Raw genomic sequence first — 18,194 nt, forward strand, 5'->3', positions numbered from 1 at the left:
CAGCCTAAGCAAGATTAAAAGATATCAAACAATTCCAAGTAAAAGACCATAAAACCGGGAGTCAGTCATGGCCAGTCCATAGACGCTTGTAAGATAACAACAACAAGACACAACAAGACAGCAGCAGTATGGCACAATCCTGTAACAAAAGAGGGAAACAGTCATCAAGGCCCACCCTACTATATGCCACATTATTGTTGTTTTGTGCCACCGTATCCAAACCATGAATCACAGAAGGTCTCACTGACATCTTGTAAACCTTCCCTTTCACTCTTGCTGCCATCTATTTGTCACAAATAACCCCTGACACTCATCTCCACCCGCCTGCACTCTCTTCCGCACTTCTCGTGTGCACTGTCTGTTACTTTGGATGATTCCTACTACTTCTGGTATCGCCATACTTTTTGTCTGGTACCACAAGTAAATGGCCTGTATTTGTATAGTGCTTTACTAGTCCCTAAGGACCCCAAAGCGCTTTACACATCCAGTTCGCTTTACATCATCCACACCTACGACTGCACAGCCACTAACAACTCCAACATCATTGTGAAGTTTGCGGACGACACTACAGTGGTGGGTCTTATCACCAATGGTGATGAGACGGCTTACAGGGAGGAGGTCAGCGCCCTGACCCACTGGTGTCAAGACAACCATCTCACCCTCAACGTCGCAAAGACAAAGGAGTTGATAGTGGACTTCCGGAGGTGCAGAGAAGTACACACCCCCATCACCATCAGCGGCGCTGCTGTGGAGAGAGTGAGCAGCTTCCGGTTCCTTGGTGTACACCTGGCTGAGGATCTTACGTGGTCAGTACACACAAACAAAACAGTGAAGAAGGCCCAGCAGCGCCTCTACTTTCTCAGGAGACTGAAAAGATTCGGCATGAGCCCCCGCATCCTCAGGACCTTCTATCACTGTGCCATTGAGAGCATCCTCACTGGATGCATCACCACCTGGTACGGCAACAGCACCGCCTACAACTGCAAAGCTCTCCAGCGAGTAGCGCGGTGCTCTGAACGGATAATTGGAGGTGAGCTTCCCTCCCTCCAAGACATCTACAGGAAGCGGTGCCTGAGGAAAGCGGGGAGGATCATCAAGGACTCCAGTCACCCCAGCCATAAACTGTTCAGACTGCTTCCATCAGGAAGGAGGTTCTGCAGCATCCGGTCCCGAACCAGCAGACTGAGAGACAACTTTTTCCATCAGGCCATCAGACTGCTGAACACGTCATAGACACCTCAGCTTCACTACTGGAACTTCAACATTATGCACTCCACACTGTACAGTAATGCCACTGTTTTGCACATGTCTCAACTCTGTACATTTTATTTTATATATTTTATTTATTGTTTACTCTATTTAATTTGTAAAATATGTGTATACACACACACACACACACACACACACACACACACACACACACACACACACACACGTAGAAAAATATTTAGTATACACATCCAGAAATGCATACACTATTATATATTGTACATATATTTATTAGTTTCAGATGTAGCCATTCTTGTATTTTGCTTGTTTACATTATTGTATTTTGCACAACTCTGTTGCTTGTGAAGCTCGCACACAAGAATTTCACTCACATGTGCTGTACCAATGTACCTGCACATGTGATGTGACAATAAAAGTGATTTGATTTGACATTCACACACTGGTGATGGTAAGCTACATTGTAGCCACAGCCACCCTGGGACGCACTGACAGAGGCGAGGCTGCCGGACACTGGCGCCACCGGGCCCCCTGACCACCACCAGTAGGCAACGGGTGAAGTGTCTCGCCCAAGGACACAACGACCGAGACTGTCCAAGCCGGGGCTCGAACCGGCAACATTCCAATTACAAGGCGAACTCCCAACTCTTGAGCCACGATCGCCCTAGGTTGTACTTTTCATGACTGTTTATATATTGTCCCTTTAAACCTGGCTGCACTTTATGCTTAACTTCAGTAAACTTGTTTAATTAAATAAAATCTTTTAAACATGGCCTAAGGAGCTGGGAAAGAAAAGCTATCGGATGAGAGGTGAAATGTCTTCAAACAACTTAAAGAAGTCCAGGCGCTTTTCTTTCCAATCTTCTTAGACTAAGATGACCTGGTTGAATGAGAACCTTCACAGACGTTTAACATGGCAAAGCACTTCTGTGCTGAAGAATAGCCTCATGAAGCCTTTAGGTTGACTCTAAGTTGCTCAATTCAGACTCAAAAAATCCCAAAATCTAGGCCATTATCAAAGGTGATGTAAGAATAGAGAAGGTGGACACATTGTGGATTTATTCTGTCTTTGTATTCAGAATGCAAACAGTAAACAGCAGACATGAAATTGTTGTAAAAGGAACAGAGGTGCATTTAGTAAAATGAATGTTATCGCACTAGGAATTAAACATCATTTGACTACAAAACCCTTTATTAGTAAAACAGAGTTTAGCAGTGATCAGTCAGTTTTCACACATTTCTATCTAAAAGTCAATGAACTCATGCAAAGCATAGCTTGTTTGTAGTGACGTCTGAATCACGTTTCATGTGAGATGATAGGAAACACAGGACATTCATAGTCAGTCATTACTGTACCTCCAACAATGCTCTCAGCTTCATTTTCACAATTCATGAGTAATAGGGCGGACTCTTAATTTTTCTTGTTTTTCCTTTTCTCCTTTTTTTTGAAAAAAGTTCTAACTTCTACTTATTTTGTTTATTTTAAAATTTCAGCTGGCTCTTTGCTTGTTCTATTTCTTCGACTCCTCAATCTGCTCCACTTCGCTGGACTCGTCCACCACCTTGCCGTTGACCACGGTCTGAGTCACCACCTTCACGATCTTTCTGGTGCGGACTTCGGGCTCCTCTGTGTTTAAAAGACATGAGAAGAGAATGTGAGGCTGACTAAACTAGTTTTTTACGCATATAAATACATTAAAAAAATGTAAAATCTCAGTAGTTTCACATATAGGATGATATGTGACTGCTACTAAAGCACAGAGTTTGTAAAAGTTGTGTTACCTATTCATCTCACATCACATCACACTCCAGTTTCTTAATCCAGCAGTGCAAGTCAGAGAGATTAGGACACACAACACGGGGGAAATGTTTTCAGACCCACATTAGTTGCTATAGGAGCTGAGCTGTAAGTGGTTTGTGCATTGTTTGGATATTTACATAACTATAATTATTTGTGGGCCTCCTGGGTGTGGTAAAAGATAGATATACCCTTCTGTCTGTCTGTCTGTCTGTCTACTACAATGCTGGCTCAGATCCACATTTGACTTTGAATACAGTTTTCCTTTTTTGCTTGACTTATCTTTCTCATAACTTCACTTTTGGTCATTCTTTCCTTCCATAAAGTTTTCAATAACTCACTCACTTTTTGGTGGAGGAGGGACTTCTTTGACTCTGAAGGGCAGAAAGAAAACCTGTTAGAATTACCTTTCAATTAAAGCAAGACTAACACAATCAAAGCAATCATTTAAAGGGAACTTATATATATTTTATAATAGCTGGTTTCATGCAGCTTTATTTCAGTTTTTAGCTCTTTTTGATGTCAGTGAGAGCAGATATCCTTAATATAGTCACCTCAGGCACACAGATCTGGCTGTGAGTGCAAAAGCCCCACCCATTTGTTGTTCAAACCTTCGGTTTGTTAGGGGCAGCCAATCAGAAAAACACTGCCCTAAAAGGACTCTTAGCATGAAACACGCCCGGACACTGACAGCAAGCTTCAGTTTCTTACAACTTGCTTATCATTATATTTTTTTGTGATTAGGTTTTATAAACAACGCAGTACAGTTTACACTCTCGTCAGTTTTCCTGTCTGTTGAGAACATTGCCACAGTAACAGTGTTCTCACCAAAGCTGACATCTGAGAACGGCTACACCCAACAATGCCAGGCGGCAGGCTAAGAAACGCTTGATGTAAGATGATCATACAGGTATTGTGATCAAGGCAACAGTGTAGCCAAATTATCCCCATTCTGACTGAACATCAAACTACAAGGATGCACCATAATCTCTGAGTATATCAGGTGTGTTATTGTCCTTCTCTAACTTCTTCACTAAAGTTTCTGTGTTACCTGCTGGCCAAAGCTAACATACAGATTTATTTTAAAGGGCTGGGTAAAGCATACTTAATTATAATTTCCCTTTGAGACATGCGCTACATCTTTATTAGTATTGCTATACTTACGAGTCCTCTCCCTCCAGCAGGCGTCTGTAGGTGGCGATCTCCATCTCCAGGTTTTGCTTGATGCGAAGAAGCTGCTCGTAGTCGGTCTTGGTGCGCTGCATGTCCAGCCTGAGCTGAGAGAGGTCCTCCTCCAGCTGGTTCAGGGTGACCTGCAGCCGCTCCATCTCAGCAGAATACTTTTGACCCGTCTCACCGAGGTTTCCCTCCAGAGCTGCTATCTGAGGAGCAAAAGGGAACAAAACAAAGCAATCTATATCCGGAATTGCCGTGAATATTCCTCATAGTCGTGATATCAGTATCAAGTTAAAAAACACCGGCATGTCCACCGGACATGATAACCCTATGATTCTCCTCATAACAGTGACTCTGCTGTGTTGTGTTGTAACCAGCGATCAGTAATATGATGACATAGTAGGTCGCCTGATTCTGAAATTGCTTCCCAAGCCCATATCAACAAACTCCTGTGAACGGACAAGTCCTTGGCACCTAAAGCAAACATTTGCTGCTCAGACACAATTAACCCACCTCGCCACTGAACCTCACCCCATACTATTTTGCAACTGAATGTGATATGTCCCTGCACGGTAAAACATGTTTACTGTCAACACAGGATTAAACGAAAGAAAAACAAAATGATTTTTTCCCAGAATATAAGATGCAGTGGTCTGGAAATGTACAAAGAATGTACACGAAACCTATCTGGACATCTGTAAGGATTTTCTGTTGCTGTTGGACAAATCTCTTTCTTTAATACAACACCATATTTCAGTGCGGCTTTTTGAAAAGTTAATACTCGTAACCATAAATTTAGAATCACGCCTGAGGTGTGTTTGCACTGCTCTTGCGGGTATTAGGCTATGTTTGCACAACTCAAAATGGTTTTTTTTAACCGAAACACAGACACGTCACTCTTCTGCCTGCAGAAAGGAAAAACAGCAGTGAAGTAAGACCACACCCTCACCTACACCACAACCTTTCCTAGGGATGGGCGACTTTTCTTGCTGTAGTCACTGTGTAGACATTCTCTGTCTACACAGTGACTTTTTCAATTCGATTTTACATACAGTCAAATGACAGTAAGGTGCTTTGTATTTAAAGGTAAATACACTAACTGGGAAAATTCCAACAATTAGACAACCCCTATGAGCAAGCACAAGACAGTCGGAAGGAAAAACCATCTAACATGACCAGTTGGTGATGAGTGGAAGCTAAAGGAATTTACAGTATGTCCGTGCGCTGTTTCATCTTGCTGTTGCATCCCAGCTCACCTGTTTGTGCAGACTCTCCAGCTCCACCTCCAGGGTCTGCAGGAAGCGCTGCCTCTCGGTCAGCTCTCCCTGAGCTCCCCTCAGAGCCTCGTTGCTCTCCTTCACCTCATTCTGCATCGTCTCCAGCTGGCAAAGAAGTGTTTTCTGTGACCTTTTGTGTAACTTTGCGAGGACCATTCAACATTATTACAGTGATTCACACTAGATATTACTCCCCACACCTTCTTGCGATACCACTGCTCCGCCTGTTCCTTGTTCCTCTTCACAATGCCCTCATATTGGGAACGCAGCTCGGACAGAATGGTGCCCAGCTCGGGCCCGGTGGCAGAGTCCACCTCCACGTTCACCTCATCTCTGGCAATACGAGACTTCATCTGCTCGAGTTCCTGTAGGCACACAGGAGATTGTTTTTATTACATTGCTCACATTGTCATTTTTAAACCAAATTATTTTAGTTGCACTGTGTATTAAATGTCACTTCTAATTAAATGTAACCAACACTGGTTTCCACAGTCAGCATATGAAGAAGGCGTGGAAGAGATCGCTGAACCCTACACCGCAGAGTGACAGAGAGGATGTGATGGCACTTTAATTATTTAGATGTTTCTCATAAATACTGAATGGGAAAGAGCTCAGCTTACCCCTGGCCTTTCAACTTGCACACAAATAATCCTGCTCAAGCATGCTTGGTGGATTTCTTTCACTCTCTCTTCTTTGTTACATTGTTCTCTGTCACTAGTCTGTTTTATTCTAAAGTAGTGTATTACTAAAGCTCTTGATATATGTTTATACACATTTTTCTAAACTTTATTGGGCAACAAACTTGAATTATAGTTTATATATTTCATGCTTAGTCACTGAATTCTTGCTTAGGGTCTATCTAATGTCCCAATGCTCCCCAAAGAGACACTGCTTATCTAAATGAGTTGCCATATATTCAACAAAAAGGCATAGATTCCAGAGATTCACATTCACAAAGCAAGCACCACATGGGTAAAATACATAAAAATTAAGAATATGTGATCTGTTCTAATAATCTACTCTTATTTGGTTAAATTCATGCTGAATATTTGCAGCAGTTCATTGTTTCATTGTGAAAATGAGGTTTTAAAAACCTCCAGTCTCGGACATATTGCTTCTTTCTTTGCATCACATTATTCTAGTGGCCTCTAAGTGGCACTAAATAGGATCTACACAGTCTTGTTTCAGTAAAAGGGAGATCAGTTCCTCCTTTGGTGTGAGGGGGTAAGTTTATCTTTGCCTTGGAGAACACCTCGGATCAGCTGACTGGACAGAGAGAGCAGGTGTGAGCAACCAGATCTACCTGCTGCTTTTGTCCACAGTAACCAGAGGACCACCTATCGCTGCGCTCTCCTCAACCACACATCGTTTTCTGTCTATGTTGGCGCTAAAAAAGCCCACTGAGTCCACCAAAGTGGGTCAAGCGTGTTTCAAGCAAGTGTTTGTGAGGGCAGGCTGGGGAAGGGAGAGGGCCAAAATGAAAATGAGACTACACAAATGTCAAGTAGTGAGAAGAGAAAACGAGAACATGGGGATGGTGGCAAACACACTAACCTCTTCATGGTTTTTCTTGAGGAAGTAAAGTTCCTCTTTCAGGCTGTCCAAATCTCCCCTCAAAGAGGCGATGATCTGCTCGTGATCGGTCTTGGCCTTTTTCAGGGCAATACAGTCTCGCTCCACAGACTGACACATCACCATTTCAGTCTCCCATCTAGTAGTTTGGAAAGACGAGCAGCATCGTATATTACAGTAAACTTTTATTCATTACCTCCACAGATAAACTGCTTTCCCCCCCCCTTGTTTTTACTGCGGTAGAAACTGCCTATGGATATGATTGGATATGACATGTTTGCAGGAAAAAGTACTTTAATGTTTTGTTTTTTCATAATTAAAGTTAAACATTTGCATTTGTGTTGCTGTACTTCTGCTTCTGACTTCCCTTTGCATAATATTTATTAGTCAAAGTAGTAAGAAATGCCTATGCAGTCAGGAAGTCTTACAAAAGTAGCCTGAAATTAATTAATACAGCAATAAAAACTCAAAGAACACAAACATTTTCTAATAATAAGAAAAACTTTGTATTAAATATACATTTACTGATATATACTGATAAATATTTGGCTGTATGTAATGAAAACTGTATGTTAGCTGACATACTATCCTTTTTATGCTTTTTAGTGTTCCTACAGTAATCTTTTAATTTAATAATCAGTACTTAAATAACTTTTTCCAAAGAACGCTGTGTTAATGTGCAAACATTTTTTTGTTGATTGAGCAAATGTTTGACCAAAACATGACAGAGGCGTCAATGACATTATTAACAGAAACATCTCTTTGTATCATTCTGCGAAAACAGCTTTATATCACCATGGTGCAATCATTAATCACTCACTTGATTCTGAAGTCATCGGCAGCCAGTTTAGCATTATCTATCTCTAGCATGAGACGAGCATTTTCCAAGGTCTTCTTCCTCACCTGATAAATATTAACATAGGTCAATAATAGCATTAAATCCTGGACTAAAGCTTATATAATATAATTTAACTTTAGTGTATGTTCATGTTACCTTTGTGTGTTACACTAATAGCAACAAGGTTTCTAAATGATACATTAAGAGTTGGATTTGTTCGAGCTTCATTGAACTGTGACTAATTCTGTTTTAAAAAGCACAAAACAATCATTAACTCTGGCCTGGCTTCTTTTACTACTTGTTAACTAGAAGTATGAGCTGATTCTGCCTGTGATGACTCTCCTAGTGCACTTCCTGCTAAAATAGATCTGATATTTGCATGAATGTTTTGTCTATGTAAAGTGATCAGTCATTATAACCTTGCCCCTTCTAAACTCAGATCTTATGCTGACCTGACATTTTCCCCTGCCTGCCTGCCACTCGATGCCTACCTCTTGCTCAACAGCATGAGCTTGGGCCATCATGGAATCGAGGTCATGACCTTTGGGAATGCGTTCGAGCATCAGCTGCTTAATTTTCATTTCCAGATCAGCGTTGGAGCGCTCCAGTGAACGCACCTGGAGGATACAAAGAGCCACAGAGAAGGGAGGACACAGGTTAATGATCAAAGTCTTTCAGCTTACTGCTTGTGTTATTTCCTGGGCTGATAACGTAACAGTGGAGTGCTGTGTTATTGTCAGACCTTGTCCAGGTAGTTGGCCAGACGGTTGTTGAGACTCTGCATAGCTTCCTTCTCATTGGTGCTGTTGCCATGCAGTCCGTTAATTTGAAGGCTTGCTGGCCCGTTGAGATCCTGGCTGATGGAAGCTGAACGGGTGAGCGGGCTCGCTACAGCGAAAGACACAGAAGCCCGAGAGCGAGCACGGCCGGTGTCCATCAGCGAACGGCTGGAAAAGGAGGGCTGACGGCCAATAGAGTAGCTTTTCATTGAAATACTGGAGGCCATGATTGGCGGCTGTGAAGGCGTAAAGAACAAAGCAAAAAGGTTCGGGGGTTAAACAATGTTGTGTTTCAAGCCAGTGGTTCCCAACCTTTCTGATATGCCTCACGGCCCCTTTATCAACTCAATTTAAACTGGATCTGGACAGCTTTTACCTTACAATATCAAGGTTTTGCAGTCATGTGACCACTAACCGCATGGCGTTAACTTGTCTAGCATTTTTTGTAAATGTGACAAATGTCAGGTCAGTTGAACAAGACGCCAATTACACAGCCCTGGACACCATTGGTCGCAAGGGCAAAATGTGTATTCCCCAACCTGATGGCAAATGGTCGCTGGAGGTTGATGCTAGGCCTTGCCCCGTCAGCCAGCGACAGATCTTGCCAGATACCCGACCATTTGGCAAAAAGCTTGATTTTGTTGGTTGGTAGTTTCCGTGGAGCATGTGCTCTTGAGTGCAAAGATTCACTAACTACTCTCTGAGCGCCTTCAGAGTAAAAGCTGCACCTTTTGAAACGTGTTGGTTGGGGCAACGAAGTACAAATTTTACTTTAAAGATGAACATTCTTCGTTTAAGGTTTGCCTCAAACTTTTAAAACTTCTACTACTGCTCGGCAAGTATTTTGTGACTATTTGCAGACAACTGGCACCTTCCAAGCAAACTACAGGCAACTGTGGCAATCTGCATTAAACATTAAAAAGGTAGCCTCCTCTTTGCAGCTGATTTCATACCGACAGCCAGCGACTTCCAGCAAACACTCGCCAACCAGTTGGTAAATAGATATTTTTTTCCTCAAGACTGACTAGAATAACTTTAATGACAACTTTTAAATGTGTTTTATTTATTTATTTATCCATCCTATAAGTTAACAAGTGAGCAGCTTAAACTTGATTTTAGTAGTTCTGTGCTATTAGCTGACAGTTAGCTATAATGTTAGCTACTAATCTCAGCCAGTTGTTTGTATTTAAAGCATATGTACATTTATTTTGGTTGTGTATTTCCATTGCTAGCCATTACTTTTAGTTGTCTTTAATGCTGAAACCTGCTCTCATCTTACATTAAATGGTTAATTTCTGTTATTACATATTAGCTAAGTTTGGCTATGTAGCATGACTTACCCTTGGGGTACTTATACGTTTATTTTTAACTACGAAGACAAGACGGAGGAAATGCATAAACTTGAGAAACAGAACCAGAGCACAATCACAGAGGTTTAGTCTCTTACAGGTTCATATCTTCGAAGAGAGCAGATGAATGTTTAAATTACACACATCATAACTTCAAAAGCCAGTCTGTTTGACCTTTGGCAGTCATTTAAATGTAGTGTTGCATGAGATCCGGTTGTAGAAAAGCTCTTTTGTGATCCTTGAGCAAATGTGCTTTATTCTAGCATTTCAGCAGACTTTGATGGAAATACAAGTAGGGTCTTATATTCAAGACCACTGATCGCCCACTGAAAATGATGAAAGGAGTCTTTCAATGAGCGTATGCACGGCTGCCTCGTGGCTGTTCATCCTAAGCATCTGCATCAAGAGATGACTGACTTCGTGGCCGGAGACTCTTCAGTCTGTCAGTCTCAGCTCTGTGCAGACATAATTCAACTCAAGTCAGCATAAAATCTAAATGCAAATGACCACAGCTCGGCTATGGGCTGAAGAAGAGCCTCTCACTGAGACTGTGGGACTCTCACATATTCTTTTACGTCTGATAATAAGATGTGTTTTATATTCAAGAAGAGACTGATAGAGGATTTCTAAAAGAACAGAAGCAAACAGAGAAGGATACAGGTGTCTATGCGCCTTCAAATGGCACGTCTTTGTAATCGGTTTTTAATGATCAATGATGTTACTGTCAGTAATATTAGTACCAACGCAACAGGTGTTCATGGTATTTCCTTGACTTTACAAAAGGTTAACTGTTTTTTGGATGTCAAACGTAGTGAAGGACAGGGTGGCTTTGTGTGTGTGTGTGTGTGTGTGTGTGTGTGTGTGTGTGTGTGTGTGTGTGTGTGTGTGTGTGTGTGTGTGTGTGTGTACGCTCGCAAAGTTTCAGTAGCAGATTAGCGGTCAAGGGAACCTCTCTGTCTCTCTGTCACTTGATCCTCACAACACCGTTCCCACAACACTACAAAGGACCCAGCAGGAGACAGACAGTCCTTGTTCAGATGAGAGATAGAGCTTGGGAAAATGATCTAGAAAATATTCAGAGTGAATTCCAGCAACACAACGGGACACGCTGTACAGCAGGAAATGGGCATTTTATAATGTGGGATCATCATCACGCTATCAACTGACTAATATGTGTGCTGACCATTTGAATGAAACTGAGCAAGAAGTTTAGAAGTTTTATTTGGATTCATGTCAGTGCATTATTATAATTATTCCATGATAACAACCTTATTACTAATTAAATGTATTAAACAAGCAAGCAAAACCACTAATTAATATTTACCTGTTTCATTTAAGTCTGATTCCTAAAAATAAAGAATAAAAGAATAAAACCAACAAGATATATATTCTCCTTACCAGGACTTTGTTCAGGTAGAGTCAGTCTACGATCCAGAAGAATGTAGTAGGCTCTGTTTGCTGCTGATGCTACAGGTGTGCTTATATGCAGGTGAGCGGGAGTGGGAGGATCTAACTCTCAAGTAGAGGTGTGTTTAATGCACCTGAAGGTCTTGAGAAAGGTAGGGTGCTCTTCCCACTCATGCCTGCTCACTTTATGTCTTTGTCATTGTTATTTGCGTTTAAACTCCGATGAAAAGTGAACAGGTAAACTAAACGCAAGACATAATGAAAAAACCAGGTGCTACATTTTTGGGAGGTGATGGTAGGGATAGGAGCTTTAGATCTCCTCATAAACCCGATAATATGTTCTATAGATTTCTGCAGACACTCATGGAGTCATCGGGTTTCACAGCATCAGGCACACATTTAAAACCACTATCAGGCAGAGTGAGTAGCACTGTTTATCTCAGGAAAATGACACCTGTAAACATTACTAGCAACATGCAGGCAGTTCTTAAAATTGCTGCGTTGAAGCAGGAAAAACGGGCAGCATAGTTGTTGATGGCTGAAACTGCAAGACTCTTGGTCAGATCATCTCCAGAATGGCAGGTACTACTAAAAGGATATAATAGAAAGAAAGCAGAACGCATTGCAACATACCAAAAGTTCTTATGCTAACCTCTTTCCTAAGCGCCTATAATTGGCATGTGTGCTCAACTTACCACCGATCAATGAAATAGTATGAGTTGGTCTGAGGAATTACATTTTGTTTTAATTCATGCGACTGACAACAAACGCATGTGTGTCATTTATTGAGAGAAGAGGTGACAATGTGATGCAGTACAGGAAGAAGCCAGGTTGACAGGTGCTGCTAGGAAACCTGGCATTCATGTGGCCGTTACAGTGACTTGTGCTCATAACTGAAACAACAGAAGTCCTTGAATGTTCATAAATGGTTTGCAGAACATAGTAAAGAGTTGAAATTGCCTCAAAATTCCCAAGACCTCAATCTGAACAAGCATTTACGAGATGTGTTTGGAAAAAAGTAGTATAAAATCATGGAGGCCTCACCTTTAAAGTCACAGGATCTACAGCTAATTCCACTTGTCTGATACCACTAGACACCTTCAGCAATCTTGTGGATTTCATCGTTTGTTGGTTTAGCATAGGGAAGAAGTTGACCGAGACCTTTCTGTGGCTCTGATCTGTATAGTTTGAGAGGGACACGCACAATATTCAGCAGAAATGATTTTCATTTTGTGGCTAAGTGGTGGACTTCTATTTTGGTCTTTTTGGGAGTAATACGAGTCTCACTGGCAGCTAAATGATCCACTGTGGTCATTCTTTTGCCGATGACTTTGCATTTGTTTGTATCACCTCACTGATTGCAGTCAGTTATTGTCATTCCCAGACATATCAACACTATCTGGCCTGTTCCACAAACTAAGTTCATGTCACCTCATTTAGGTGTGTTAGTCCTGTGTTACTGAAACGACGTTCAGGCCCAGTGTTTCCGCTTTATAAGCACAATAAAATTTTGCATTAAGAGAATCAGTGATGTTCACTGAAGAGACTTGAGTTTCATATGTCTTTTGTTTTAGGTTTTGGGTTTTTTGCTGTTTGGTCAGGCGTAAACACCAAAACTACTTGGTTGTAACTAGGGAAAGCCAGGGTTTGGGTAAAAACAGACTTCCACCATATAGAAAGCCCCAAAAGCCTCCAAGCATGAAATTTTACAAGTAAGCCTACATATTCTCACGGCTACAAGAGCTGCCCTGCATGATCACCTACTGAATGACGCTAACAGATGATAACAGTCATTCCGTGGGCTGATAACCTGTCTGCTGGGTAGCAATGGCTTGTTGTGGTTGGCTGATGAAAGTAGTGAGTAAAAGAGCTGCGGTGTAAAACCATAAAGCAGTGAGCACAAAGATGCTCGCAAGGCATTACAATAATTTTTTATTAGTGATATAAAGACATTGATTAGAGTAACTTTCTGAGTAACTAATACTCCTTAACCAGCATATCCTCAAAACGTAGCTACTGTGCTGTTCAGTTTCCACCTCTCATCACAATAATGTGTGTGCTCTCATGTGTCTGTGCTATTGAATATCTAATTAGCCCCACCAGCCTTTTACCGCTAGCACGTATGTGTGCGAGGCTCCACCTGTGGATCTCTGCAACCCTCCTGCCCTGCAGTCACTCATCCTGCTGTAACTCAACCCTCCTTCTCCACGCTGGAGATGAAATATTCAAAAAGTCACTCAGAGAAGGAAAAGCTGCTGGTGGAAGCACTTATACACAAATTTGGTAGAGGATGAGAAAATTAGCCAAACGATCAGTGCTTTCTGTAATTGGTGCACTGAGGAACAAGACAGAAAAATGTTTCAGTGTACTTAAAATTTTAACCTCTAAACTAATTGTGTATGCGTTCTTTACTATGGAAGCTCCTTTTCATGCTTATACCCTCAAATTCCCACAGAGGAAGAAAGACCAGGGACTCCATTTACTCTGGTCTTGTGAATTTTGTCTATGCAAAGTCTCAGAGAAATAGTGGTGCTGCTGATATTAAAATGCGGGTAAAGCATGTGATTCCAGCCTGTATTATCATATTCAAATTGAAGTCTGATGAAAATAACGCGTGCGTCTCACAGCATAGCAAATATCTTTATTTGCATCTCATTCTTAGACTTTCAGAATTCTTCAGTCCTGCATGCGATAAAATGAAAACACATTTGTTTATAACTTTTACATTTTGTGTCTTGTGCAAACTAGTAAATCAACACTCAAGATTCCTCCTTAAAGAAAGGAGGAAAAAAATAGATTTTATAAACACCAAGCACTCTTGTGATTGGCTAAATACCATATCATCAGAAAGATGACATCAGTCCTGTGATGAATGTAACTGTACACGCCCTGCTTTTTTAGGCCCCATTTGCCTATTTGTACACACATTCATCCAGAGCCTCATCCGCCATACGCACTGTTTGCTGGTGGATGTATTCAGGCCAGGTTCAGAGCTGGGCATCGAACCTCCGACATCAGTGGACGACCTGTTCAGCTGTAGTCATTACACAAGATCTATAACCAATGCAATAATTATTATTATTATTATAAACAGGAAACAAATGGGTAAACTTTAGTTTTAAGAACTGATCATTAAAATAATAAAGTGCAGAAATTTATGTAGGAAGACTTTGCAGTAAGATAACCAAAAACCAAAGTGGACATACTTATGTGAGTGGTTGAAAGAGGTGTTTAAATACTGAAATAATAGTCCATCATGCGTCTCCACTGTGTGGCAAAGGCTTGTAAATACAAGCGAAGTTTAATCTAAAAGTAGCACCAGAGCTTTCCAAAAGAGGGCAGCAGCAAGCTTTGCTCCTGCACTTCCCTTACAGTCCAGATGAAAGGCTGTATTCCTTTTTGAATGTAGTAAGGGCAAAATTCACAATAACTGAGCTCATGACTGATATTAAAAACAAAAAAGTATTATTTTAACCCTCTCACATATAGTTTTGCAGTTTAATTAATATAGTTTTTTTCTGTTATTTGGGTGAAACGTTAATTCAGATGAAAATAATTTACAGGTAGATGAATCGGGCATCATTTTATGCACACGATGCTTAATTTTTTTTTTATTTCCTCCCAAATTTCTTTTTCACATCTTTATGAACTTTTGGATCTGTATTTTTGCAATCTATAAAATGAATAACAAGCTGGACAAACAGTTGGATATGAGATATGCACGCCAACACCAGCCACGGAGCTCTGAACCTTAATCAACCCCTCCTGCTACTTTCACTTTCTCGCTCTCTGCTTTAGTCGGTGTCGATCAGAGTTTGGCTGTTAAATAAATAAACAGGTGATTAGACTGCCAGGATGTCAGGATACTACTCATGACCCCACTTGACCCACATGACCCCTGTCACAAATGATCATATGGCCATATCAGCCAAATTGCACACCAGTAAAAGAAAGTAGAGCTGTGATACTGTGGTACTGAGGATGTCCAGGTAAGATCATCACTTTTAAAGCAATATGCAACAAATTACACTTGTAAAAGTCTTTCGATGGTTCATCTTGATTCTGAAATATTACAATGAAATGTTGAATTTACGCCGAAATCAGTGTGAAAAAACACCACTTATGATTTATACTTTTTGTGAATATAACCGTTTAATTTCAGGGAACATATTGTGTTGTAAGTTGATGACCACATGCAGACTAAAGTCATAAGAAATACACAAATGTGACAGCCATCACTTATACACAACCACAGAAGTGCTTTCTTTGGCTTGTGGAGCAGGTCACCATCATGAAACTAACTTCAGATGACTTGGAGCTGTGCATCATCCTCGCTTCTTCTCTCGTGAAAAGTCACCTCCCAATAATAATTCTGCTCCTGAAGTGATATTGCTTCCTGTTACAGCTCTGCTGCTCCCCTCACAAGCTTTCATGTTGCTTGGCTGACAGGCAAACAAATACAGACACACAGACAAATTTAGCTCCACGAGCTTTGGAGCCTTCCTGCCATAATAATTCAGTCCAGAAAAAAAATGTAAGACTGAAAAATATCTCAGCTTTTGTGTGTGCGTGCGTGCGTGCGTGTGTGTGTGCGTGTGTGTGCGTGTGTGTGTGTGTGTGTGTGTGTGTGCTCAGAAAAATGCAGGGTTTCGTTTCTCATGCTGATCAAACCAAAAACGTGGGATGATTGAAAACTAGTAGTAATTCAAGTCCAAGTTTAAAGTTCACTCACTGATTGATCCAAGTGAAGTGCTCCTCTCTCTTGTGAAAACCATGTAATGAGTTTTCTTCTTTGAGAAATCAAGCTACATATAAAGGTTTCCTTTCTTTAGGGGGGCAAGTCTGTAAAAATTAAGGAAAAACCTTTTTTAAGCAGGTAGTCTGTGTGAAGACGTGCTTCAATGCTTCAGTTCACTGCTTGGCAAAACGTTTCGGCATTATTTTCTTCCGAACATTTTCCTGTGCCTGGAATCACTCTTGCACATGCTTTTCATAACTGGGGAAATGTCTAGTGTATCTCTGCGCATCATCTGTGAGTCTGTCTATCCTTAACTTTATATACAAATATTATACTATGTGCATTTTTTGTACACAGATGCCTCTTTAAAAAAATATGAGACCTTTTAAAATAATGGATTTCATGCCCAATAAGACTAGCAAACATTTTATGCTCGTCTTCTGTGTTTAGTCATGTCTCAGATTAACTTTTTAACATCCGCCAGACCACGATGACCCATTCAGGTTTCATGTTAGGAAGTGTTTTAGCCACAAGCTTTAGAAGCACAAGCTTTTTCTTATTAAACAAAGCCCATTGCTTGAAGTTTGGCCAAATAATTATTCAGTCCTACACCATAACATACCTCCGGAGACGTGGTAGATGTTAAAAGATGTTAAAAGTTTAATGACAGACAATATCATAATTTGTCTAATAACACTTTTTCCAACTTTATTATTCAGCAGCTACTGTGTTAGCGACACAGAGGCTTTCCTTTTTTGTTCATATCATAAAGCCTTTCATTTGGACATATCTGTCCTCCTTCAAATGAGGTATGATGGGAGAAGGAGAGCATAAAGGGAGGTTTCTTAAATGTAACAAACTCCTGAGAGCCATCTCTCTTTGCCTGAATTATGCATAAAGCAATGTGTTGATTACCATAACACACTGTGACTACCTTACTCATAACACCTTACTGTAATACAAACAAGCCTGCAGGCTTTTCTCAAGCTCTGTTTCTTCCAGTTCCTCATCAAATGTTTAAATCTAAGGTAACCAGTGGAAGTGAATTCATTATTCCCGTGGTTTAAGGAACTCCAAACCCTGATGTAATTTGGGCCCCAAGTCAGCGTTTGATAGGCGGACCTCAGTTCACCAGCCGTTCTCTGATAAGGAGATAGCAATCTGCAGTGGAGAAATTACACACAGATAACAACATATGTGAGCAACTCTGGAGGTCAGCACCTGCACTTGCTCTTTCTTTTCTTCTTCTGTTACTATCAGGTCCCCCCCTCCTCATTTGGGCTTTCCTTTCCCCCACCGCCGCCTAAGTGCAGGTTGCTTTTGTCTGACGGAAACACGTCAGACCTCTGTGTGTGTGTGTAGATTCTTATCAAAAGGGGTTTGGCAATATTTAAGATACAGATCTATATGCGTTGCTGGTGACTGTATGAAAAGTTGAAAGGAAAGAGGTCTGTGTGTGTGTGTGTGTGTGTGTGTGTGTGTGTGTGTGTGTGTGTGTGTGTGTTTAAACCACGGGGAAACTTGGCTAAGAACTGTTTTATCCTGTACATGACCTGGGGAAGTAGCAACAGAAGGAGGCAGGGCGGCACCTTCGGGAGCCGCTTTGCGATACAAACCTATCTTGCCGACAGCTGAACCACTGTATTGAGTTTGGTGCTGTGCTCTGTGGCGCTCTGGCAGCTGTAATATTTCCCACAAACACTCAGAGTGAGGGTTTGAACCGCACAGGCTCTGATTTCAAGCTCACCTGCCAAGGCAGCAGTACCAGCTGAATGGGCATAGCAGGCAACTGTCCCACCACAAAACTACCTATTTAACCGTGCGTCTGTCAGTTATGTAAATCTGATGAATATGGAATATGTTTGGGCATTTTTCCCAGTGAAGTACAACCAACTGATGCAGGTTTTGCATTACAGGGGAGTTTTTTTTGTTTACCGCTAAGTTTTAAATGCTCTGAAAACTATTTTCTCAGTTTGAATGTGTGGGATTGTTTTAATCCATTGCGTGGTTTTTACATATTTTGCATACAATTA

The 18,194-nt window shown here is 41.1% G+C and overlaps 1 protein-coding gene across 1 annotated transcript; it reads right to left on the reverse strand.

Moving 5' to 3' along the window:
• Nucleotides 1–2,271: 2,271 nt before the first annotated feature.
• LOC113027320 (keratin, type I cytoskeletal 18) lies at nt 2,272–11,462 on the reverse strand. The gene is made up of 10 exons (XM_026176935.1): nt 11,415–11,462; nt 8,631–8,903; nt 8,380–8,505; nt 7,871–7,953; nt 7,033–7,189; nt 5,679–5,843; nt 5,458–5,583; nt 4,190–4,407; nt 3,371–3,399; nt 2,272–2,854 (listed from the first exon to the last, which is right to left on the reverse strand). Exons 2-10 carry the CDS (start codon nt 8,892–8,894, stop codon nt 2,739–2,741), a joined length of 1,284 nt encoding a protein of 427 aa, XP_026032720.1. The 5' UTR covers nt 8,895–8,903; nt 11,415–11,462; the 3' UTR covers nt 2,272–2,738.
• Nucleotides 11,463–18,194: the final 6,732 nt, after the last annotated feature.

Source organism: Astatotilapia calliptera, chromosome 7 (assembly GCF_900246225.1).
Source record: "Astatotilapia calliptera chromosome 7, fAstCal1.2, whole genome shotgun sequence".
Taxonomy (NCBI): domain Eukaryota; kingdom Metazoa; phylum Chordata; class Actinopteri; order Cichliformes; family Cichlidae; genus Astatotilapia; species Astatotilapia calliptera.

Excerpts from the sequence above, each read along its gene's own strand:
- LOC113027320 (XM_026176935.1), bottom strand. The coding sequence starts at position 8,894 with ATGGCCTCCAGTATTTCAATGAAAAGCTACTCTATTGGCCGTCAGCCC. Across the intron at positions 8,506-8,630 it reads TGGCCAACTACCTGGACAAG|GTGCGTTCACTGGAGCGCTC; the intron begins GTCTGACAATAA and ends TGTATCCTCCAG. Across the intron at positions 2,855-3,370 it reads AGTCCCTCCTCCACCAAAAA|AGGAGCCCGAAGTCCGCACC; the intron begins GTGAGTGAGTTA and ends TTTTAAACACAG.